This window comes from Elaeis guineensis, chromosome 1 (assembly GCF_000442705.2).
Source record: "Elaeis guineensis isolate ETL-2024a chromosome 1, EG11, whole genome shotgun sequence".
Taxonomy (NCBI): domain Eukaryota; kingdom Viridiplantae; phylum Streptophyta; class Magnoliopsida; order Arecales; family Arecaceae; genus Elaeis; species Elaeis guineensis.
Genome location: NC_025993.2, coordinates 174,152,011 through 174,177,366, shown reverse-complemented (window position 1 = coordinate 174,177,366; position 25,356 = coordinate 174,152,011). Strand labels below are relative to the sequence as shown.

The 25,356-nt window shown below is 38.1% G+C and overlaps 2 protein-coding genes across 8 annotated transcripts; one reads left to right on the top strand and one right to left on the bottom strand.

Moving 5' to 3' along the window:
• Positions 1 to 1,456: 1,456 nt before the first annotated feature.
• Positions 1,457 to 4,492, bottom strand: LOC105039673 (dehydrodolichyl diphosphate synthase CPT3). 2 transcript variants are annotated; one of them, XM_010915903.4, is made up of 3 exons: positions 4,280 to 4,492; positions 2,501 to 2,570; positions 1,457 to 2,424 (listed from the first exon to the last, which is right to left on the bottom strand). In XM_010915903.4, the coding sequence occupies exons 2-3, from the start codon at positions 2,512 to 2,514 to the stop codon at positions 1,686 to 1,688; spliced, it is 753 nt and encodes a 250-aa protein (XP_010914205.1). In that variant the 5' UTR covers positions 2,515 to 2,570; positions 4,280 to 4,492; the 3' UTR covers positions 1,457 to 1,685. The 2 variants fall into 2 exon arrangements, with proteins under 2 accessions (XP_010914205.1, XP_010914203.1); XM_010915901.4 differs by having other exon boundaries at positions 1,457 to 2,570; positions 4,280 to 4,491.
• A 4,324-nt stretch (positions 4,493 to 8,816) lies between these two features.
• LOC105039672 (uncharacterized) lies at positions 8,817 to 24,514 on the top strand. 6 transcript variants are annotated; one of them, XM_019847175.3, is made up of 15 exons: positions 8,925 to 9,064; positions 9,151 to 9,354; positions 9,508 to 9,616; positions 11,788 to 11,835; positions 11,944 to 11,992; positions 12,143 to 12,191; positions 14,087 to 14,157; positions 14,647 to 14,705; positions 15,298 to 15,396; positions 18,463 to 18,523; positions 19,380 to 19,516; positions 19,603 to 19,659; positions 21,411 to 21,508; positions 23,541 to 23,740; positions 23,846 to 24,514. In XM_019847175.3, exons 3-15 carry the CDS (start codon positions 9,545 to 9,547, stop codon positions 23,914 to 23,916), a joined length of 1,071 nt encoding a protein of 356 aa, XP_019702734.1. In that variant the 5' UTR covers positions 8,925 to 9,064; positions 9,151 to 9,354; positions 9,508 to 9,544; the 3' UTR covers positions 23,917 to 24,514. The 6 variants fall into 6 exon arrangements, 5 of the variants coding, with proteins under 5 accessions (XP_073105096.1, XP_019702737.2, XP_010914201.2 ...); XM_073249009.1 differs by having other exon boundaries at positions 8,927 to 9,064; positions 9,181 to 9,354; XM_073248995.1 differs by lacking the exon at positions 9,151 to 9,354 and having other exon boundaries at positions 8,817 to 9,064; positions 11,956 to 11,992.
• Positions 24,515 to 25,356: the final 842 nt, after the last annotated feature.

The window sequence follows — 25,356 nt, the reverse complement described above, 5'->3', positions numbered from 1 at the left end:
CATGCTACCAGGATGGGTCAGGAAGAGAATAGATCGGCATAGCAGAAAAGGTTCTTTTTTTTTTTTTTTTCCTCTCGAAAGTTGGTGATGGCAAGTGAGGCTATTGACTAGCTAACTGGGATTTATATTGCAAAAGAAAGCAATTTGGCACTCTTGGTGTGATAGACTTTCTTGATATGAATTTAGCATTGCTGGGTAAATGGCTCTGGAGATTCTGGAAAAAGACAACACCTGAGTTAGGCTAGTGCAAATCGGTTGAAGCTAATTATTCTTGCAGTAGACAAAAGAACAATCCAAACCAAGGGACTTTGGGAGCAGCTTCTTTTTTTAAAGAGAATCCTTCTGGTGATTCACAGCTTCTCTATCAATGTAGTTTGTGGTCGAAAAAAAATAACAGCAATAACAGTAGGTTCTAGCAGGCCTTTGGTATGAAGAATTAATTTTTGAGCATTTGTATATATCCTTATATCTTGCAGCAATAAAAGGAAAATGCATACATACAGACATATATAACAAATTGATCAGACAAAGATCCTCTAAATGCTCGGCTTCATGAACATAAAGTTTATTCTGTACTGTAAATTTCAACCATTCAGATAATACTGCATGTTGCTATAGTTGTGTGTTAAAACCTAACCTTAGACATATTAATTTGGCAGACAATGAATTTGGTAAACCTCTTAGTAAACATCATATGTGGATATGACTATAAATAGATCTATATCCACCCCGTAAAATTGCTTACTTGCCAGAACACTAATTGAGAAAGTAATAGATCAAAGCTTATTTTATATCAAGCTTTATGTTTAGCATATTTCAGCATCCAAAACTAACAAAACTGATTGTGCTCCAAAAAAATTTGCATTTACTGAGAAATACAGGCATTAATAAGAAAACTGTTGACAAAATTTTTGTGCATCCTTGGAATGAAGTGGCCAGAAACTACTCATTATACTAATGATATTATCAAAAAGAATCAGAACAATCATGTTCTTGAAAAGCAATATCACAAATTTCTGACGGAAACTTAGAGGAACATTGTAGTATGTTCGAAAGGGATGTGTTCCTGTTCAGATAGGATGTTGCCTCATCTGGTCAGATGCCTGTGTAAGTCAAGGTACAGCAACTACTGTAGTATGTTGTATAAAACCTTAAATGCAGAAGGAACTAATATATGCTGATTGACTAGTACAGGCACTAAATAATAGCTAAGAACAATGTTCACTTGTCAAACGAGCTCAATGGTGAAAACCAAGAGACTGTATTAAATGATTGTAACCTTGAATAAATATAGCCTTGGAGAAAACAAGGACAACTGAAAACAGCAGCAAAAAAGCAGTTTGAATGAATGGGCATATGCCTGTGGAAAACAGTGGAACCATCATATGACAGAAGTTATCCGTCAAGTTCACGCAAATCCCCACTGTAATATGGTACTGCACCAAAATGAAGAATCTTCAAGAAAAATATATAATAACTTTCCCTTTTCAAATTTCAACCTCTTTATCAAGGATGTCATCCTCGAACAATAATGCCAACACAAAACTGCAACAGCATGGCATTTTATAACAGATAACCTTGGCTCATTGCTTCTGACTGATGTAGAGGCTAGTTATCATTAAATTCATTATAACACACTTCAATGTAATGGAATATGGTACAATTTCTGAAGCAAAACATAAGAGTTAGGTCTCAAAGTTTCTTTTACTTGAGCTTCTCCTATGTTCTAGATAAGGGTAGACCCTCTGGTACTGTAAAACAGCCCAAATCAGGTGCCTAAATGAGAACTCAGGCCATAAAGGGACTGGATTCTGCAAGTGGCTAAAAGTAGTTTGCCACAAAAGGAAATTACTAAGCCGACTCTCTCCAGATGTCCTGATCACAATATCTGGATCTGGACAATCAGCTGTGTAGAAGTGCTGCTCCAAATCAGTGACTGAAATCACACCATCCATGTTATCTGCCCAAATTGATTCATCACTATAACTATTGCAGTACCTTTCTTGTATTCTGTCCCCTTTTTCCACAAATGATTCTTCAATGGCATGCACAATCTCATTTGTCGAGGTGTAGGCCACGCATACTGAAAACACTGGTCCTGTGTTCCTGGCAGTGCTTGCCATTGCCTTCTCAGCTGCTAATCGTACTGGTTCGCTCAAAAGACTCAGGTTCCCCCAGAAATTAATTTTAACTCCATATTTGTTCACAATGCTTTCTTTCATTAGCAATTCATCGATTTTCTCCTTCATTAGATCCATCAATGACTGGACCTCATCACGTTGTCGTTTAAAATTGTCGATACTGAAAGCATACACGGTGACGTACTTCACACCCATCTCATAGCAGTATTGGAGAACAGAGGTGAGAGCTGTGAAACCAACCCTGTGGCCAGCACCCTTTTTGACATTCCTGCTCTTGGCAAATCTACGATTTCCATCCATGATAAATGCAATATGTTTAGGTATGGGACCAAAAGAGAGCACAGAAAAGAGGCACTTACGTAGAAAGCACCATACACCTTCAAGGAAATTGGATGCACTGCTTTCATGATGCTTGTCCATTACAAAATCCTATTAAATAAGAACATACATACTTAGGTCATCAGTCACCAATGATAAATTGGGAGGACAAACTATGCAAGAACCCATTCGTAATAGATGGTGGAATAGCATCAAGAACTCCTGATTTATCTCAAGACCGACATTCCTTTACTTTTTTCCTTTTCTTTAGAGAAAAAAAATATCATAAATTTGAGGATGAAATATCAATACATAATGTGCTATCCTGATTTTATTTCCTAACATTATAATCTTATTAAAGAGTAGAGACCATTAATAATACAGTTACCATCTGAAAGTAACATAGTTCATATGCTTCTTAATATAGTTCACCCCTCCCTTTGGAAACGATAACAAAAACAAAAAAAAAGAAGAAGCATGCCCATACACATTACTACCTGAAATATTAAAAGGTAAACCATTTGATATGATAGATTCATTTTTGTGTTAATTTCTCCCATAGAATATACTAAACACAACTATAAAGGAGAATTAAAAGCAAGGAGCATAGCAACATCCTACACGATGAAATAAGAAATTAAAATTTACTCTGCTATTGAAATCAGAAGAACTTGCCAGACAAACCAGAAATTTCCATGTCTTCGAAGATTCATTTAAGTAAAAATCCTATCTATCAGATTTCATTTTACGAATTGATTTGCATGAGAAAACTCATGACTATACTATCAGAAGCTTGGAACTTGTGTCCAAATGATTAATTTATACAAAACTGTAAGGATGTAACTGTCATGAGATAATAGGTTCTTGCTGCTAGTCCTAAACTTAAACTTTATTTTGCAGCTAGATAATGCTTGAACACAAACACATACACACATTGTATTGTTTTATATTCAATCAAGCTTCCCAAACACAACCACAGCAGAAACTCATGAAGCTTTAAGAATTAACAGGAGTTGGTTACTTGAATGCATCGTTGTCAAACAATACTTGAATGACCAAACAGCAACATAATAAAATGCTTTCAGTTTTCTTCATATAAACAAATTATATATAAAGTAAGAGTCTAAGAGAATAAAAATAATTATAGATGCTTCAATCATGGGATATGGAAGAGAGATCTTTCCACAGTTTTGGCAAAAATATGTGACGTTGGTACACATAATTAGTTCTTTATGCCCTTTACTTCTGGTTATTTTAGTGGTGGTATGTCCTTAAAAGCAAGGAATACCACACACAATATTATCTATGAATGGAAGGATGCCTAGGTCCTTAAAGTATTAAGTTATAGCTTGACAGAATTCCAAAATTCTAAATGAAGGTCCTTGGACAGGCCTTCAAATACTGCAGAGCAGGGGAACTATAGAAAGATGACAAGCAAACAACAATTATCTCAAGGAAAATCTGCAACTTCCAATTTATAATTAATCGGTACAAATTATTTGGACAATGCAAGCAATCGATACATAAAATCCAGCCACCGAAGCACATTGAGCGATGCTTCCATTTATCCCTTTTTTGAAAAGGATGAAGTTAAAGAGGCTACTGTTAATATTATATAACACGGAGAAATAATACGAAGAAAGCTTCAATTTTTGGGCCGGTTCGCTAAAAAAAATGTCAGGATGTAGTAAGAAAAAGAGATTAGATGAGTCAAAAACACGAGATAGAGGAGAAATGGAGCGTGGAAAAAAAGATCCCGGACATGGCGAGCGAGCAAAAGCGACGGAAATACAGAGTGAGGAGGGAGGGGATGGGCGTACCTTGATCTCGAAGAGAAGAGGGAGAAAAGCCGGGAGGGGGGGCGGCGACGGTCGCCGGCCGGCCGGCGGTGAAGAGAGGAGTAGAAATATTAACTTCCCCTCTGAAGTAAATTATTTTAACTTGGTGACCTTCTTTGATTCTAAAGTCGATATATGTATATTGATGGTGGGTGTGTGGTTGCTTTGTTTTTCGTAGACAAAAATTATTTGGGTTGCGCTGGTCGCGAGGATAATAGGAGCGGCAACTTTGTGGTCCATAGACAAAAGGGTGTCCACCCCAGCCTCTCTAGTTGATGTCACTGTTTACGTCTTAGATACGGTTGTATCTTCTGTAGATTTTAAAGCTATTGAGGCTTGTCCTCTCTGCTAGCGAGTTAAACAAAAAATTGTTTTATTCTTTGTTTTGGTATGGCCTTCCTGGAAGAATCGATCTATCAAATGGGCTCTCAAATGGAGTGAAAGCGAAATAACAACTCGGCTTGATTAAGTCATGACAATAGCCTCAATTTGATTATTAAGGCTATCTATAAATTGATCCATGATAACTCGGAGCCTTATCCAAAATGGCTAGCCATTGTAGTTGTCTAAATTTCATGGTAAGGTCGATGATTGATCCATAATTTGCATAAATCTAAGACTTCATCTAAAAAAATTGATTAAAAAATATGCATTGAATCTTTTATTTTTAGTACTATAAAAATATCCAAGGTCTTCTTATGAATGGCTATTATGGAACTAAACATATGCCAAAATATAATAGGGTAAACCAAATGAATTTAGATGAGATTTTGACTTATTTCCTATAAAAGATTGACTCAAAATATGGTAGAGGAACCTAGAACCTCACCTAAGAACATGCTTTTGATCTTTTATTTTTAGTCCGTAGAAGTATTCAAAGCTTCTGATGATGCACGGCTATTATGGAACCAAACATATGCCAGAATATAGTAGGGCAAACCAAATGAATCCAGATAAGATTTTGATTTGACTTATTTCCTATAAAAGATGGACTCAGAAGCTTCAAGTAGCGCAAACTATAAGGGCTTTATTTTCACATGTTACCAGTGGTTCAGAGGCATCAAAAAGTGCAGAAGAAAAGAGCCCTCACGGAGGTCTAACTCGAGAACAATTGTCCCATTTACTCTACATGTGATCTTCTCTATTATTTAGTTTAATTCTCTGGTGACATGGGAATAGAGGATGCGTCATAAAATGCAGCTATAATCCTCAAGGGAAGACCTCGATCAGGGAGCGAATACCCAACGGGCTGATCTTATAATCTGTGAAACCTGCTTCCAAGAAAATCCTCCTCCATTCATGCTCCTGCCGCTCCTTCCCTTCTGTATTGCAAAGCACATCGATATCCCAGAAAAGCTGTGTCTCGATCATCGTAGCACTATCTCCAGTGCTAGCATTTATAACTATATCCAAAATCATTACCTTTCCTCCATCCTCTCTCCCAAGGATCGCTTCCTTGCATAAAGAAATCGCACTCCAATTGTCCCTACTATCCCAACTCTATAGAAAGGAGAAATTATCTAAAGTTGGGGTCCGAAATCAAAGAATTGTTGGTTAATCTTCCATACAATTGCGGTGATGGCACAGTTTAGCTATTTTTATATCAAGCTGGTGAGGAAAAGCGGTCAAATAATATGAAAAACTAGCAAATCGACCACTTGTCTCTCTTTTATTTCAGGTTGGTTATTTATTTGATAATTTTATATTAAACTATGGGATAGTGAAGCTAAATTGATCAGCTTTAAATATAAAATGCCCTAAACCTTAGTTCCACGACCCAAGCCATTAATTGCCATTCTATTTTTCCTTTTTTTCTTTGTTTGATAAGGTGGAAAGTTCATACCCTTTTAGTATTAATTCATCCAATAGAATCAGAAAAATAAAATATTGCATAGTTCAATCGAAGTAGATGGATGGTCGATCCATAAAACATCTGAGGTTGCATTTGATAGCTGGCAATCTATCTAGATTGCTGGCAATTTAAAAGGGCCTCACTGATAGATTGCCAGCAATTTAAAGGGGCCTCACTAGATTATTACGTCTGGTATGTCTTTTGAGTTGATAATCCAAATTGCCAGATAATCCAAATTATCTTCTATGAACTAATCTGGATTACCAAGAAGATGGACGGCTATCCAGATTACCATTATTTTGATAATCTTGTAAAAAAAATTTTGCATGAAATTGCCCTCCTCCCCTCCCCCCTCCCCGTGTGGCCTCCTCCTCAATCTCCTCGATCGCTTCCTTCTCCTCTTCCCCGACAGCCTCCTCTATCATCCTCCTCCCCAATGGCCTCCTCCTCAACTCCCTCGGTGGAGCTGGATGAGGCGGGAGATGTCCCTAGAGATGCGGACCAGGGGTAGGGTGTGGGCGAGGGAGGTGTTTTGGGGGTGGGGGATGCGGTCGTCGAGCCAGATGTATTCGTGCATGGCCCTTGACTGCCACCATAGGCGGAGGAACTCTCGACACCGCAGCCAGAGCTGGGCAGAGCCGGCGATGCTGAAGATGATATGGCGGAGGGAAAGCAATGTTGCGATGTCATCCTCCAAGAAGGGGGAGCCGGGAGAAGAGGTGCGGGTGATGGAGTCGCGGGTGGCCGGAGGGTAGCACAGGCAGCACGGACAGTCGGGGGGCCGAGGTGCGGTGGCCAAGGCAGCATGGGTGGCCGGGGGGCTGGGGTGCGGTGCCGGAGGTGCGACAAGTGGGTGCGGGTTCGTCGGGGGGCCAGGAGGCGGTGCGAGAGGGTAGGAGGAGGCATGAAAAGCCAGAGGGTGGCGGAGGCCGCCAGGGTGGAGGCAGGGAGGGGGGTCTGGGTGTGGCGTACGGAAGAAAGAGAAAAAAAGGAGAAAAAATAAAAAATAATAAAAATAATAATAATAAGTATTCTATAATAGTATAATTTTTTTATATAATATTTTTTATCATTAAAAAAAATTAAATAAATAGCTTAAAATGCTAAACTAATAATTTAATTTTAGGATATTTTAAAAATTTGATGTTACATTATCCGTAATCTAATTGTCATACCAAACATGCCAATCAAGATTCTCAATAATTTTACTATAAAATTATCTGCATCTACCAAATACAGCAATCAATATTACTGACAATCTATCTAAATTACAGATAATCTAAATTATCTTTGTCTGATAATGCACTAAATACAACATAATGCCTCACTACATATGAGATGACTCAGTCCACTGCCTTATTCATCTCTCGGTAGATATGTTTGGCCCTCAGAAAGGCATACCTCATCAAAGCACCTCAGATATCATGCAAGAGCAGGTGAACAGATTGGATTCCCCTCTGTTCCTTGAATTCAGCTAAGGACCGTAAATGAAACACCCTTGATGATTAGATGGTCAGCCCTTAGTATTTGTCTTATATAGATACTCCCCGCCAATGCAGAACTCTATGCACCAAAATATTCAAAATCTGGTATTCTTTAACTATCATCAACCTAAAGTCCGATCCCCTGATGGCATATCCAAAATTTCTTTGTTGACTGGCCTCTAAAACATCACCATTGAATTTGACTTTGGGGAAACTCGGAGGTGAGGGCTCCGATATGATATATACCAACCAGATCGTCATAAAGAGTAGAAATCGGGCCTTAGGTGTTCCGAGTTATCGTAGTCACTCCGATCGAGGAGCGCTGAATGTTGTTGTCAGTCTGGATAATAGCTTTCTCTACAATGAATCTTGCTGATAATCTCCTCCCCTCAAACACCGAGATGTTCCTGCCAACCAAAAACCGTAAGTGATGTACACTGCTCAAATGCCCCAGGGCTTGGTTACCCCACTTTCCACGCTCCCCGCAAAGTTTCAATTGCCATTCGATCAATGCATAGTCACACATCCGTTCTCCTGGGTTAAGGCTACAAGTGGGCTTTAGTTAGAATCAGCATGAGACCCATCGGGCCATAGTGACTTTGGGTAGGGCTATGGTCTAGCAGGGGCGGCTGAAGGGCAAGGCCACCGAAGCCCTTGCCTTAGGCCCCCACCCCCAGGAGGCCCCCCGCTCGTGCGCATCCGGCATCGCGGTCCAGCCTCCGCCTCCCGCCTCTGGCGTCCCGGTCCAGGCGTCCAGCCTCCGCCTCCGGCGTCCCGGTCCACCCCCCCCCGGCCTCCACCGGTAAGTTTCTTCATTTTTTTTTGTTTTTCGACACTCCCCCTCCGCCCCGGTTGTGCGCCGGACCGACGGTCCGCCGGTCCGCCTTCGTTTCTCGAAAGTCGGAGCCCGGAAGAAGGCCCCTCCCTGATCTCGCCTTCGTTTTTAGCTTTAGGCCTCCAAAGATGTTGAGCCGCCCCTGCGGTCTAGGGCCAAATATATTTAGATCTGGTTGGGCTCTACAATTGGGGCCTGGGTACATGTCGGGCAGCACTCGGAGTCACGTGGCCCGGCCGGGAACGGCCCAATGTAATCCCGGATCTGGCCCGACAATCGAGCCTGGATCAGGCCCGTAGCCCGCCCGATGATATCGCCCGATGTCTGGCCCGGAAAACTGACATAACCGGTCTGACCAGACGCATGGTTGATTTGATTCACCGGTTCGGTCGAAATCACGACCGCTGGTTCGCTGGGCCCTTCTTCCCCTCTGGATCCCTAATCCCAACAATCGGTCATCGCCTTTCTCGTCTCTCCGCCTGCACCGCTTCTCCGATCCCTGAAGCTCGTCCCTCATCGCCGGTAGCCGGTCGCCGGTCGTCGGTCCAAGCAAGGCGTAGGCGAGCCTATCGTCGGCTGACTGTGGTTCCATTGAGGTACCATGATCTCCCTCCTCTTTTCATTTTCGTTCACGTTTGGGCCTATTGCTGTTTTTCTATTGCTTCATCGCCGTGATGTCTAGTGGCTGACGGCGATTCCATCACCGGCCCAGCCCGGCCAGCCTCCACTAAGCCCCTTTCTATAGGGCTCTGAACCCTACCTCCACCGCCAGCACCGTCGCCATCACCACCTTCTTCAGCGGCACAGGTGGCAGCATCACCTTCTTCTTGCCACCGCCGGACTTTTTGGTCCGCCGCTGCTTCGCTTTCTTCCCGGTGCCGCTCCGGTATCAAGATACATGATCGCACATACGTTCTCCTTCCCCTCCCCTTTCCCTCCTCTCTCTCTGTCCCTTTTATTTATATGTCTCCGGTCTCCGGAGCACCGTCATAATTTTCTGTTTCTTTTTTTTTTTTTAAATTATTGTGTTTGTTGTCAGCTTTCCCACTGTGAGCTGGGCTAGTGTTTCTTGGCCAATGTCGGCCGAGAAGCCTCCCATGGAGCTTGTCAAGGCCGGCTTTCGAGACGTCAGAGCTACTTCTTACGAGGTGCCTCTTCTCGGTCCCCTCCTCTGACCACCGAGTTATTTTTGTCCTCGTTCCCACTTTTCTTTAAATCTGGAGTTGGAATTTCTCACTGAAGCAAGAAATGAAAACGTGATTTGATTTTTCTTTTCTTTCCTTTCCTTTTTTTTGTTGTTTACATGATGTTTTCTTCTTGATTGCTTTCATGAATTTCTTCTATTAATTCATTTATTCATTTACAATGGGTGATTTATGCTGCTTTGCACATCAAGAACGTGAAAAGAAAAGGTAAGTAAGATTTGACGGCCACAAAATTTATCAAGACTTGCAAGAAACTCTCCTTTTATCTCCAATCTATTTGTTTTGTATCTCTTTGTTTCTTGAAATTTCTTAAAGATTGCACAATACTCTTCTAGGCACTTCCCTGCCTTTCAAACTCGTGGGTGATTTGTTAAGTCAGATTGATTTCTTCTCCCCTTCCTGGTACAACAAGGTCCTGTTCGTCCTTTAGGGTTTCTCAGTTTTAAAGAAGTCATAGATTCTTTATTCGCAATTTATCCACCTAGTCACCTATTGGTCTTTTGCCCATCTCATGCCTCAGCGGATACTTTGTTATTTTGATCAAGGCTGTGATATTTAAATTCATTGTTAGTACATGAACATGAAGTCAGGTTCAACAGTATAATAAGGTTTTTCTTTTGGAACAATAGTAATGTAAAACAGGAGAAATATTTAAATGGGAAATTGGCTTTATATCAGCTAAATCTGTCCATGGAGGATGAAGATCATAATTTTCAAATTCTAGTTAATGTGATCCTCAAGTGTTAGGAATATTTTGCAAAGTAGTTGTCAGGAAAAAAAGAATAAACACAAGAAGCTGAGTGCGATGGTATGGTTGGAATTCATGAAATAAAGTTTTGACAAGGTACGCCGGAAGTAGACCAGTGCTGTAATTGACATCTAGGAGCCATTGAATTAGCTTGTAGAAAGTGGATAATTTCTGGACAGTGATTGAAACTTAATTATACATATTCAAGCAAATTATGGGGTGCGCTAGACCATAGTTTGACATCCAGGCAAAGATTTGGAGCAGCATGTCTGAATAAAAGAAATAGGATTATGATATAGGTGATTTAGTTGCCTGAGAATGTAATCAATCTTGAAGATGGCTGATTATAAAGATATAGTCGAAAGATCTCTATACATGATATTCTCATATCTGTTGATTGCTAAAAATTCTTCCATGAGCTTGCTTTGTGTGATCACAGACATTACATAGTTACATCATCTTAGGATCTTTCTCTTGTCACAAAGATAAAGAGGAAGAGGATTAAGCAAGCAAATGACAGTGCAGCTGAGAAATATTTATAAAGCAATTTTGTGGCCTGATGGTGCTGGTATTCAGTACACTTGTCAAGCTCATAAATGGATTTATGTAATATTTGATTGAATAAAGTTGAACGGAGCATTTGAACCAAATGGCTCTAAAACAATTGAAACTTTGTCTGAGTGGCCTTCATAAGGAGGAGCAATACAGGGAGTGTCTTTGCCAGAAGAGGAAACAGAGGACCATAGAATTTATGCTCTTCTCCTCTGGGAGCAGTCAGTGAGATTTAGTTTCCAACTTTTCTGTCACTGTTGTGATGCACAGTTGCCTTCTTGCTTCAGCCTCCCCTCATATGCCCGGCAACAAGAATATAGGTGGTTGGCCACTGCCAAACTACACCGTTTTCTTTTTTTTTTTTTTGAAAACTAGCATTGGATAAGGAGAGATGTTGAGCAGCATGAAATCAAACGTCCATCTGGAAAGTGTTTTCATTACAAGAAAAAATGAACTTTCCCATTTTAATGTGTTAATTTCTCTTGGACTCCCACTCAGCCTGCCACCACCAAAGTACACTGTTTTGCAAGTCTAGAAGCAATTTCTTTTTGAATGGAGCATTTGGTCATGGAGAGATGTCAGGCTACACTGGGTGAAACATCCATTTGGAAAGTGTTTGATTTTAAGAACATGAACTTTCCCATGTTACTTTTGTGTTGATTTTTCTTGGACTTTCACTCAGCCTACCACATTTTTAGTGAAGTCTGCAGTTATTTTATTTTATTTTTTTAAACTTTAATTTATATATGCCAAAGAAAAACTCTTAGTAATTATAGCACGATACACTAATAACTCATTGTTTCAAATTCTATAGCAACTGGAGCAACTTAGGAGGCGCCCATATGCGCTAACTGGAGAAGTGGTAAACAACTCTTAGCTCTTTTGATCCTTTACTTTTCATATTGGTGGGGAGATGAAATCACTTAGAGAGATCTTGGAGTTTCTAATGCATTATATTTATGTTTTATAGAATTTCATTCAGGAAGAGGATACTCGATTGGAAACTACACGTGCAAGATGTACGGTCACAATCTTTGCTGCTATATTTGAACGTACTACGAGTACATTTCCTTGAAGAAAAAAGCAGAAAACAAAATACAGATGTACCTGAACTTACTTTATGTCATGAGATGTTTTTGACACTTGAAATGTTTATTGGCTCCTCGCAGTGGCAAACGTTCTTAGAAGGCATGAGGTGTTAAAGGAGCGTCTTTCAAGGTAAGCTGTTTGTGGAAAGCTACTGATAAACGAACATTATGTGCTCACTGGAACTGATGGCCACTTCATTTTGGTGCTTTTTTTTTTTTTTGGCACCATTCCCCGATTTGTCATTGATTGCATGCTTCTTGCACATTATGGAAACATCACTTTGTTCAGTTTGTGATTGATTATGTCTTCATGTATATCAGATTTACAGTCAAACCAATTTCTAGACGCTTTTCATAATTAGGAGCAAAGTTTTTAGTACAAAACCAAGAGACTGTTGAGTGAGTACACGGTAAGCAGATTGGCCTTTTTCCTTAGCAGAAAGGGGAACAGGCAACAGAATGAAAAGTTCTTACACCTGTTGATAGAGCTGCTCATATCTTTTGGCTTCATTTGCTGTGATTTTTGTGACCAAAAATCCTCATTATCTTATCCTCTCATCGCGGGTTTTATGAGTCTTACTTTGCAAATATATAAAAAAAATGTTGATTTTCTTTATGTTAATCGCTAAAATACGAACATTTCCACAAAGAGAATGACTAGCAAAGCTATGAAAGGAAAGTTGAACATATGTGCAACCGCTAATCATTTGTGGTTATATCTCATCATCTCACAGTCTCACTTCCCATAAGTAACTGATGCTTTTAGAATCCTCCTCTTGAAGGATTAGTCATGGTTTGAAATGCCTTATGTCACATCTAAATCTAACTTTTTGTGTCCCTTATGCTAAATGATAAATGAATAGTGAAGCTATCTCCCACCCAATCCACCATACACCAAAATCTCATGTTCTTAGTGCTCTTTTTTGGGAACAGACTAGAATAGCAAGGAATTTTTAGTAAACATAATAGAATCTAATAACTGAGAAGAAAAATTTTTGGAAGCCAAGAATATTCTAGTTTTTTTTTTTTTTCGAATAATGTTCTACAGAATCAACCATAAACTTCAGTTTGAATAGTATATTTCTCAGCTCTGTAATTGTGGTCCCATTTTAAATAATTATGATAGTGATTCTGTTCTTATATATAAGTAGAAGAGCACTTCCAGGCCACTGTGACAAATGGATCTTCAATGCAAAAGAATTAAATTGGTGCGTGGGTTTTCACCTATACTTGTGTGACCATTGAAATACATCTGACTAAGCTTACTCTTCCTGCTTGACCATTCTCTTCCAAGCAATCATCATCAAGTCTGCCCTATTTTTTTTGGTTATTCTACATTATCCTTTGTTTTTTCCGTTCTCTCTATATCCCTGTTGTCCTTTTTTTTGGGTGGAAGGAGGGTTTGTTTATAGGTTAGATGGACATCCTTATCTCCCGAATTTACCTACTTCAACGTTGGACCTTTGTGCTGCATGGTGCATGTAATAAGAATATAATGAAGATATCAACTATAAAAATGCAGGTATTAAATCTAATCACTTTAATGTTACTCAATCAAAAGCATAAAAAGAGACATCTGATTGGAGCAAAGTATGTAGTAGTGGTAGACTGACAAGCAATGAACAAAGGAAGCTAAAAGGAAAGATGGAGGATTTTTTTTTTGGTTTGGGGGGGGGGGGGAGGCGCCTCAGCTTTTGTGTTTCTTCTCCCTCTACCGTTTCCCAAGGGGGAGTGAACCAGTGGGACAGGGATGTGGGGTGCCATGAGTTGGGGGACTTGGAGTACTTGGAGAAATGTGAGATTGTGGAGTACTTGGAGTCCATATAAAGAATGGGCTGCAAGACTTTTTCTTTGGAATTTTGTTAATTCTGCTAATCTCCTGTCACCAAACACCCCTAGCTATAATTTATATAGCATGCATGTTATTGTTCTATTTACTATTAAATAAAGATGTTATTTCTTAGGAAGGAATGCTTTGCTTTTCCAGCCGTTATTCTGATTCTATGGCTTCCTCTTCTGCCACAGGGACTCTGATAAGATGATTTTTGAGCGTTTGCAAAGAGAATTTGAAGCTGCACAAGCTGCAAAAACTGAAGGTACCTTTTCATAATGGTTCTAACATTATAGAATTGTTTCTTAATGTTTTATATTGGAATAGTGGTCTAAGTTATCTTAACCATCAATTTTCATGGTTCATACTACATCTTTATTTATTTATTTGTTTTTATGAACACCCAGATACGAGTCTTCATGTTGTATGAGTATATGTTTTTGCACAATGTTTGCCTCATCATTGTTGTGCTATGCATGATGGTTCGTGATATAGGAGAGTCCAGAGGATCAATCATATTGATCAACTGGAGCAAGGTTCAGCCTATAGTGCATATCTCGTTGATATCACTACATGTCAAATGATCTTAGTAGTATTTACAATTGCTGAATAGTTGAACCCCAAGATGTGAAGCAACCTTTGCTTGCCTGGCCATTAGGAAACAATGAACTTCATAAATTGAAATGCATTTCCTCATCTACTATGCATTCCATATTTTTATACCTTTCTAAAGTAAAATTTCCTCATTCTGCAGAGATATCTTTGGATGGTGAGCAATGGAATGAAGGATTACTAGCGACTATCCGTGAGAGGGTACTATGCTTTAGAATTCTTTGCCTACAATACTTTCTAGTTTGCCCTATAAATCCATATTATTCTTCTGCTTTTTTTTTTTTTTGCCCCTGTTAAGATTTACTGCTTGTTTTGGGAAAGTAAAACAAAGTTGATTGTTAATAATAATATTATCAATATCATTCTCCTCGCTGGTAAGGTTGCTTGATTGTAACCAGGGTGTCACAGGTTTGAAACACCTAAATACCCTCTCCATTCAGCCACTAGGACGCCCTTTAACCTTTTTTTTTCCAAAAAGTTTCCTTTCACTAACCCCATGGACATGGTGTACAAGGTTCATGAGGCTTACCTAGCCAAAACGTAGTTCTGGCTCTATCCAAACTTTTTTTGGTTCACCCCAACATTACCCACTTTTCTGATTATTAGTATCATCATCATCATCATCATCATTGGATGATATCACCTCAAATGTCAGTTTCCCTCTGCTTGTGAACTGATGTATGATAAATATATTCATATTGTTTGATAATATATTCATATTGTTTTATTTGTTAGGCCTCAATCTGGCTGGTGCACCAGAATTTCTAATGAGCTTGCTTAATCTCGTAGACAGGTTCACATGGAAGCTGATAGAAAGGCAATGTCAAGCCAAGCAAGCATTCCTCCTGATACCCACTTTCATGCAAAAACTACTTACAGAATAAAAAATAAGGTGACTTCTATTTCCAACTATCTCGTGATTCTTATTATTGTCAGCCGATTTCTTTTAAATGTGCATTTGCGGTAAACTAAAACACATCTCCATTCAACATCCATATCTTAGATTATTAGTTATATGTAAAAACTGGAACCTTAGTTTTATACCTCAGGTCCTACTTCTTTTGTGAGTACATATAATTTCTGTCAAATACTATAGCCCAATAACATACCTTATAATGTTTGATATGCATATATGCACGCATATGCATATTGTACATATTTTAAGTATGCATACTTATTGTTATGCTGTTTGTAATGTTTCACATTCTTGCCGGTTGTTAGGTTACTTACGGCTGCTATTAGATTGAAGTCATCACAATTCCAGTTATTTGAACTTGACGTTTCTGCAAAAGAACATGGTCGTTAATCTATGACTAGATTAGGTCAAGTCTGAGAAAAATCATCATTGCCAGTTGTGAATTTGATAGTTTTAGCATTACAAAGATTCTGTTTGAAGTATTGCTTAGGGTAAATATTGGAACTTGTTTTGGAAAATGGCAAAAAACAAATAGTTACTTTGATATGCTTGAGGGGTTATTGTTTAAATCCAATAATCGATTTGAACTTAGGCTTGAAAACTGATTAGGCAATATCTTTCTAGATCCATTTCTATAGCCTGGTTAATCTGGATAGTGACAAGTTTTAGCATTGGAATAATATGAGCATTCATATTCATATCCACCAAACAGAAGTGGATATAGTCATACAGATGCGGTCATACAGATATGTGCACATTGCAAGGTCTGCAATTTGGGTACTGGGTACTGTGCTGGTATCTTACTGATTCGATATGGTATGGGTCGGTATGAAACGGTACGCATGCTATATCGAAATAGGTCTCCAACTATTTTTCTCACTTTTTATCTCAATGTGTCTTGGTACAGGTTGGTACACGCCTCGATATGTCTCAGTACATCTTGGTACAGTGTGATACAGGGTCTGTACTGATCCGAACTCAAGTTTCGTACTGGTTCCCACCTAGTACCCTATATTGGGTGGTATGGGGTGATATGACAATCCATGATGCATAGACATGTATCTAATCTATTTTAGCCTACTTAGTCTCATATGGCTTTTAGACTCAGTTGTGGGTGGGTTTAATAAGTGATAACATCAATGTCTTCAATTTTCTAAGGAGTGATATCTTTAACTTGGTGGTTCCATCATTGGACCCATAAACTTGAGACTCTTAATCCAAGGTGTGCATCTTACTGGAGTCATTAGGATTGATGGATTTAAGTGCTTTTCAACAAACATGATATATAATGTGGTAGCATGGTTTGTCATACCTTTACATAATGTCTTGTATCGAGTGCATTATACCATGCTAGTACTGAACTGAGACTTTATTTAGGGGGCTTATCGAGTTTCAGTAGATGGAACTGATCTCTATACTGGGCATACTGACATTGTACCATCGTGGTATTAGTGTGAGGCATAGTACCGAGACGATGGATCTTGCATGATAGTGCTTCTTGGCATAAGACACTAGCATGGTACCTGATGCATGACAGTACTTGGATGCTCCCCTATTACTGTGTGCTGAGCATTGGAATTGCTGACATAGCACCACATAGTATGTGTCATGACAGTGCCATGTTGGCATTCCATTAGCATGCAGTGCTTAAATCTTTGTTAGGACAACTAACTACAAGCCTTTCAACTTGGAAAAAGGTAGAACGACATGCATACATTGCTTGAGTAATAAAGAATAAAGTGGAAATATGTTTTATCTACAAAGTTAAATAATAAGTCTGGAAATAGAAATAATATTTGATATATATTAATTATAAAAAGATTATCTACATCATCTAAAACTAGTTGACATACTGCTCATATTTGATTTATATCTGTTATGATTTGAATAATATGGGTGTTGTTACCGCTTCTTCTATATCGGTGTCTGTTTAGAACAAATTTGGATACAAATATTAGCTTCTTGCTTACATTTGCTTAGAACACTGTTATTGCTAATCCCTAGCCTGGATTAGAAAGCTGGAGGGTTGACATTGGGTTGACAGACAGCCATAAAAAAGACATGTCAAACTTGAAATGGATCCAAATTTCATAGGCTTGCTGATCCCAAATAATTTGGATAAGGCTGGATGCTTATGGTTTTGGATTAATATCTGTATTTACAAAGTTGTCCCAAAATGAAAATAATTAGAATTGGATATGCTGAAATCCAACCTGCATTTAATCCATTTTCAGCCCTATCTGAACTCATTGAGGATGATGAAGCACTTCTCACAAACCTTTATCCAAACCCAAAAAGAATTGGACCTGAACCAAATCTGAAGCCAGTTAGTTTATCCAAACATGGTCATTTCTCATGAATTTGATCCATTTAACAGCAATCCAAGTTTTTCTTTGGCCAGGGTTGTCATTGTGTTGGGTTTAAGTTGCCCATCCAATTTCATCCCTAATATTGTGCACTTAAACTACCATAAAGGAAATGCTATAACTAATCTTTTTACAGATTTAGATATGAAAATACTAAAGGTTGTGATGCAGGACCAATTGGTCAATATATTAAGAACCTGTATAAATTTAAGCATTGCAGATCTTTGCATTAGTGAGTACACGGAATGATAGAAATAATACCATTGTCATGTGAAAAAAGGAATTTGTCGACAAATAATTTGTTGTTCCTGTGTATAATAATTTGTCAGTGGACGGGCTCTTGCTTGACTACTCTGGCAATACTCAGTTTCAAACTTTATAAGGCAATAAATGGCATGCTACTGCTTAGTCTTATTTATGTTGGATTGTGGTCTATGCACAATGTTAAATTTTAACTTGCTATTAAAATAACTTTGGTTTGTATACCTGCAAAGAAGCTCACCTTGAGATTCGATATCATTTTTGCATTGCAAAAGTTTTGCCTGAAAGAAACTGGACTGCTGAAAAAGATAATAACAAAAACTTTATATCAATCTTTAGTTTATCAGTTCTGTCTTTTTATGTGGAAGATCTATTGGTGAAACTTGCTGAGTCTGCAGTTTGTGATCCTTGTTAGCAGGTAATCTGTTGTCTGGAGGGTGCAAGAATTGGCATACAGTATGAGACATCTTTTGCTGGTAATTGTGTAAAGTTATTTTGTGGCTGGGAAAATAGTAATGACTGACTTTTATTTGTGCAACCTAATGGCCTTTTGCTTTATCTTTTAGATAAGCCTTGAATTCTTAAAATTTCATGAAGGGGTAGTATTAATCAGATTTTGGGCGTTGCAAGGATTGTGAAACTCATGTGGGATTGGGATTATAAAAGAAAAGAAACAAACTTTACAAAAAATCTAAAGGCTGAACCCTCAGACTTTTGCACCATAAATGGTTGTTCCAGTTGTATAAATTTTTATATGATTTGGATCAACAGTAGAAATTTCTCAAAGCCAAACAACTACTCATTCTTAATTTAATAACTCTACAACTACTCATACTTGATGATTGTTCCAGTTGTATAAATTTTTATATGATTTGGACCGAGAGCAGAAATTTTTGAAAACCACACAACTACTCATACTTAATTTAATAACTCTACAAAAATCTAAAATCTGAAACCTTCAGACTTTTGCACCATAAATGGGTGTTCCAGTTGTGTAAATTTTTATGTGACTTGGGTCCAGAGCAGAAATTTTTTAAAACTGCTCAACTGCTTATACTTAATTTAATACCAGTGACTCTCAATTAAATTGTAATGAGTAAAGCATGTGCATTTACTTTACCTCTGTGGAACGTCTCGCTTCAATCTTGCAGCTGGCTGAGTCAGCTTAATTGGACAAGGAGAATACATGGTTATGTACATTCGGATGTTATTATTTTCAAATCTTTTTAATTTTAGATCCCACATGATGATCCCATGATCTATGCTGTTATTTCTTGAATAATGTTCTTTAAGTAATTAGAGAAGTTAATCATATTTAGTTCTGTTTTGCAGGAGAACCTTGTGAGATTTACCATTGCGTGCTTGAAAGTAAATCATTTCTTGAAAAAATGACTGTAATTGAACATACAGTTCCTTTCTTTCTTCCAATACGTGAAGCAGAAAATGACCTTCTGTCTTCTAGTGCAATTGTGGGTTTTCTAAGCATTTACAGTGTCTTTATTATTATTATTATTATTATTTTTTGATTTTAATCCTATTGATTATGTGCCTTCAGAAATTTATCGACCATGTTGGAGAACTTCTGCAATCTTATGTGGACAGGAGAGAGCAGGTATCATGCTTGTAACTGTCATCCTTCACTCTGGCTTGAACAATATGATGCTTATGTCTTATATCTTCATGTATTCTTCTTATGTCTATATTGATGCTTTACAGTGATGGCACTATCTTGCTTAGGTTGTTTATCTGCATTAGATATTGGTAAAGAGGTCATTTACTGAGGCTACATATTGCTTAACTTCAAGTTTATAAATTTTATTTATTGTTGCTTCCAAAAACCTGCATTTGTTGTCTTTATTCATTCTAGCTATCAATGTGGTCCAATAGAATAATCCAAATCAGGACCTGGGAGCTTCTGTGATAGAGTAATAATTTGTTTACTAACCCATGAACTTGCAGGAAAGAAATTAGCCATAAAGCATGATTTGAAATGCGGCACCTTGCTAGTTGGTGCTCACTAGGACATAGAATGGCAGGCTAGCACTGCTGCCACCTGGCTCACGTCAACATGACACCTATTGCATCTTTTCTTTTAAATGTTTTAAAATTTAGAAAACATTTTCTATGTTCTTTCTATTTATCTTTTCTTTTCAGCATGGGGAGGCACAGTGCCTGCAGTGCCGGCCATTGGCTGCATGCCTTATGCATTTGGCATTTAAATCCTTGCCTTAAAGTATAACTGAGAAAATATGGTGTTATCATGTGGAATATGAATATGAACTGGCCACTGCACCTGTAAGTTTATTCATATAGTTCACAGTTAGGCATTTATTTTGCAAATTTTTGGATGTAGAAGGTTTGACACGACATAATTGTTGGTCTTGTCTGACAAGTGTCGGCAAAGAACTTAACATTAATCTTTAGGTTCATGTTAAATACAAAAATATAGACATTTAGGTGGAGTGAATCTGGAAGGGAGTTTTCTTAGTTTTTCTTAATTAGTTAATTTGTTGATGTTTCTGTGTATAATTTGGATTTGACTTTATGGTTTATTTTTTCAAGAAATCCTTAGTTCCCAGCTGAGTTGCAGGCCTCAATTTATATAAATTTGAAGAGGCACATAACATTATTTATGTCCGCTTTAGCTAGAAGAGGGTCAAAATCTCTTTATGATGTTGATTGATAATAAAAACCTGCTCATGTGCCTGTACCATAATTGTGGACTGCAATCTTTATTTGAAGGCTGGTGGAATTCTATCCTGATTCTCTTTTTCACTTGTTGGTTGTTACTGCAAATGAAGCAGGCAGTCTATGCTTTTCTATCGCCCCTTTTGTTTTTACAATATCTTCATTGCAGATTAGCATCTTAAGAATGATGGATTTCATCACTTAAAATACATACTAAATTATTTTACATGTAAAAAATGATTACATGCACATTCCTTGTACATATATCAAAATTATAATATTCAATTTCTTTTGCTAGCTGGCTGGTGTGATATGCAACTGTACTGACTCTGATATTAGTGACAGTGATTTGCAAGTATTTATGAATTCTCATTGGGAAGATAATAATAAATAAGGAGGTCGAGGAGATCATATCATACTCATTGTTTATGATCCTTTTCATGTTTTTTTTTAAATTTATTTTTTTAATAGCTATGCAAATGCATCTTTTTTTATTCTGCTCATGATACTTTTTCTTTTGTTTTTATTATTTTTTTCCTGCCAAACTTGTCTTCAAATTTAGCTTGCATGATTTTTGTCTTTTCATGCATATATGCTGCAAACCTCCTATCATTCAAGAAATGCTCTTGCACAATTTTTACTTGTTTTTTTTTTTTTGGGGGGGGGTTCATTTAGGTTCGCCTTATCAAGGAACTGTATGGAAACCAAATTGGGGAGCTATTCCATAGTCTTGCTTACAATTTGATTGAATTTGTATTGGAAGACTTTGATTGGTAAGTGGCCACTTGTACAATTAGTTTTATGAATTTAATTTTTTTAAATATAGATTTAATTGATTTCATGTTGGAGCCTCATCAATCATATTTTAATGGTCATCAGCACTGTAATTCTTTTATTTTAATGGTCATCAGCACTGCAATTCTTTTACTGAGTCATTGTGGAAAAACCATTTTATTATTTTGTATTGCAGTCTTTTGGCTGGATCCTGCAGCTAATGTAGCATTTAAGTTCGTATTTGCATCTGTTGCCTATCAGATACATGTCCCAAGTGGCCAAGCCTGGGCCGCTCGCTTCTCCTGTATATGTTACTTGTGTTATGACCATAGAGATCTTTAATAGGAAAAGGCAAGGAATAGGAACCTGTGCATGTTCCATGCACAACATATACATGTGCGTACGGAAAGTGCACGGAGGGTGAGTGGGAAGAGGGGTTGGAGATCTAAGTTAATTAATACAGCTAATGTAGTATTTAAGTTCATATTTGCATTTGTTGCCTATCTGATACATGTCCCAAGCAGCCAAGCCTGGGGCATTTACTTCTCTTATGTATGTTACTTGTGTTATGACCATAGAGATCTTTGATAGGAAAAGGTAAGGAATAGAAACCTGTGCATGTCCCATGGACAACATATATGTATGTATACAGAGAGCGTGCAGGGGGTTGGGGGTAGGTGAGGAATTGGAGATCTAAGCTAATTAATGTATTTCCACATTACAAATTCAGGAGCTTCCCGAAAACACATGTTTAAAGAATGCAAAACTTCTTCGAACATGTTGTTCCATGATTTTTGGACTTATGATCCAATACGAGAAGAAATGAAGACTTACTTTTGGAAAGACTAGAACTCTACCTTCCTCATTTCATAATGAAATCCAACCACCTAGAAATAAATAAACCTTAATCTTAGATTACACCACCTATGACATACTTGACCTTTGAACATGTATACAGAGAGTGCGCAGGGGGTGGGGGTCGGGGGAGGGGTTGCATCTTGATTAGAGCTTTGGGAAAATATGGCCGATCACATTGCAAAAAGTATTTGTTTTTTCCCCTTCCTCAACTAACTTATTCATGTTTTTTTACCTTTCAAAAAAATGATCTCAGCCGTTAGATGAGATTAAATCATGATTGTTATTCCACTATTCCATAAAGAAGCTAAAATGTTGCCACATGGCTACTTAATACAATTGGAAGACACCTCCATCAAGCCTCAATCATGTTAAAGATGGTCTGGTCGTCAATCCAAAGTGATTGAATCTAGGGAGTCTTCTTCTGCCACCTTGTCTAGACATGGAAGGTCTACATGTTCCATCATTGTTTATGCATTGTTGATGAGGAATAGCTAGGTAGATGATGGCTAGGTTGACAAATGTAAATTGTTCAATACAAAAAGAAAGAGTCCTGTATCAGTGGTGGTGATCTGCCACCAAAGGAAAACAGGCCATACAGACAACAAATCAGAATCATAGTGTTGTGATTTATCATCTTGCTTGCAAATAATGGAGACCAAATCTCTAGTTAATTTCATAACAGATTATAGGTGGTACACAATCAATTCTTCTTCAACCATGTATTTCACAATGAACCATTCTATTCTGCACAGTTTGTTAGAAATGAAGAATTATGCTGATTGCTGGTTGCTTGTTAGCGTTGGTACATATGTTGAATATTGGTTAAACATGCTGGAATGTCCAAGTCCAATGTAACGTGCATACGTCCGCGCGGATGAGAGAGAGAGAGAGAGAGATTATACGGGTTATTTCTTAGTATGGGTATAGATGTAAAAGTATTTTCTAAGATAATACTTTTTAAGCCAGGATTCGAAATAGAGTTCTCTCCATCAAAAGGCAGGTGCTAAACAGGGTTTTATGTTGCATCCTCTAGACTTTAGGGTGCTTGTTTTGATTGTGCTGATAAAATGGAAACCTATCTGCTACAAGGCTACTTTTTCTTCTTTTACAAGAAGTTTATGATATGCTGTCCAATGGCATCTCATTAATTTTACTCTGTTTTATCTTGTGTAGCAAGGTGACTGTCAGTCTAAGATATGCAGATCTTGTTTCAGTATTGCCAAGTCGAATAAGGGTTCTGGCATGGCCTGTCCATCCTTCAAAAAAAATTCTTGTGGGAGATAGGAAAGGAAGTGGAGCAGTACTAGCTCAATCTATTCCATCTCGTCTTTCGTATGCTGAGGATGCATTAAGAACTATGAGCCTGCCAGAAGGTTTGTTGTATTTCAATTCTTTATTTTTTTCAACAAGCATGAAACATTTTTCTTGGACTTCTAACCTTTGTCCAATCTTCTCCTTTTCTGCTCTCTCTCTTGTAGCATATGCTGAGATTGTGTTGAACCTGCCTCGAGTTCTGCAACAAATGTTCCCGCATCTGGGAGGTGCATAAAGTCATTCAAGCACATTCCAGAAATGACCACTGAAATGGAGCTTCAAGCTTGCCGATCTTTTCTGAGATATGATTCTTATTCTTGATGGCCAATGTCATTGATATAATTCGAGGCATGCATTGTCAAGTAACATGCATTAGCCCATTCCATTGGAACTTGGATGTGCCGATCATGGAGGAGACTACAAAGTTGTTTTTTCCCCCTCTTCATTTGTTGGTCACTGACTCGCACATGTACTTGCCAAGAAACCAAGATATTGTTGGATGGCAACATGCTTCAAAGTTCTAGTGAAAATCATTGTTGATCCAAATTTAATGAACATTCTGGCGCCCCCATAACCCAGCCTGGTTGGGTTCCATGTTGATGATTTTCACCTTCAGAGATGCTCCCATCGCAAAGGATATGCATGTAGTTGCTTATCTGATTTCTTGTTTTGTTGTGTTGTGATAGAGAATGGCAGTAATTTTGCCATCCAGCTTTAAACGTAATTCCATCGCATGGTTCAGATGCCTAATATTATCCAGGATTTTAGAAAGTTTGATCATATGTAATCTTTTAACCTAACTAATTGAATTTGTTTGAGCGATTATGCAGGAATTTCCTATATGTCTTCATCTGCACTGAATGTTTGGTTGTACGTAATCCAAACTAAACTAACTCATGGAATTAGTTTGATTTCTTGTATGTTTTTGTCTTCACTGACATTTTATTCGAGGGAATATGGCTCTTGATAGCTGATTTTTGGCCATGATATCATGTTGAAGCCTCGACCAAAATATGTTCTTGATCAATGCATTCTATGCTTTGGGTCAAATGTGCGTCCAACATCCAAATGCATGTATTAAATGTTCTTTTAATGCTTTTATCTTGCTGATTCATGTAAGTTGGATGTTGGCATGTGAATGAAGGATGGAAGCTATAATGAGGGTGTTCAGTGTATGAGGCTCTTGGGATTGTGGGGTTCAGGGAGGGTCGGATGTACGCTGCCTTATCTCTGCATTAGAGAAGCTGTTTGTGTATTTGGACTCTTGTTGTTAAGGCTTGAAATGAAGTGGGAAAAATGTATGATTGACCTTTCACTGCGGTTATTTCACCAGGTTTGTGTACACTGTTTATCGTATTGTTGAAAAGTTACTTGTATAGCATCTCTAAGGGCAACTGTTTCCATATTCAAACTTTAGCTTTTACCTTATAGGATAGCAGATCTGCAACCTTGTTTAAGACTTTGTTTTAGAAAACTGTTTAGTGCCCGTTTGGATGGCGGAATCACAAAAGCCTGTGGATGATCTGTCTACAGTGCTTTCTCCTCAGCGCAGCAGCAAACACAGAATTTGCAGGATTGTGGCCTGTGGGGGTGGGGTGCGATTCCCCAGTTTCTAGTTATAAGGGATAAGCAAATCCAACGGTGAGATGATTTGCCTTGTCCCTGGAAAACTAGG

Coding starts and splice junctions, on each gene's coding strand:
- LOC105039672 (XM_010915899.4), top strand. CDS start 8,832: ATGGTTGATTTGATTCACCGGTTCGGTCGAAATCACGACCGCTGGTTC. Junction 11,993..12,142: donor GGAAACTACACGTGCAAGAT/GTACGGTCACAA, acceptor GGCTCCTCGCAG/TGGCAAACGTTCTTAGAAGG. Junction 14,158..14,646: donor ACAAGCTGCAAAAACTGAAG/GTACCTTTTCAT, acceptor CTCATTCTGCAG/AGATATCTTTGGATGGTGAG.
- LOC105039673 (XM_010915901.4), bottom strand. CDS start 2,561: ATGGACAAGCATCATGAAAGCAGTGCATCCAATTTCCTTGAAGGTGTA.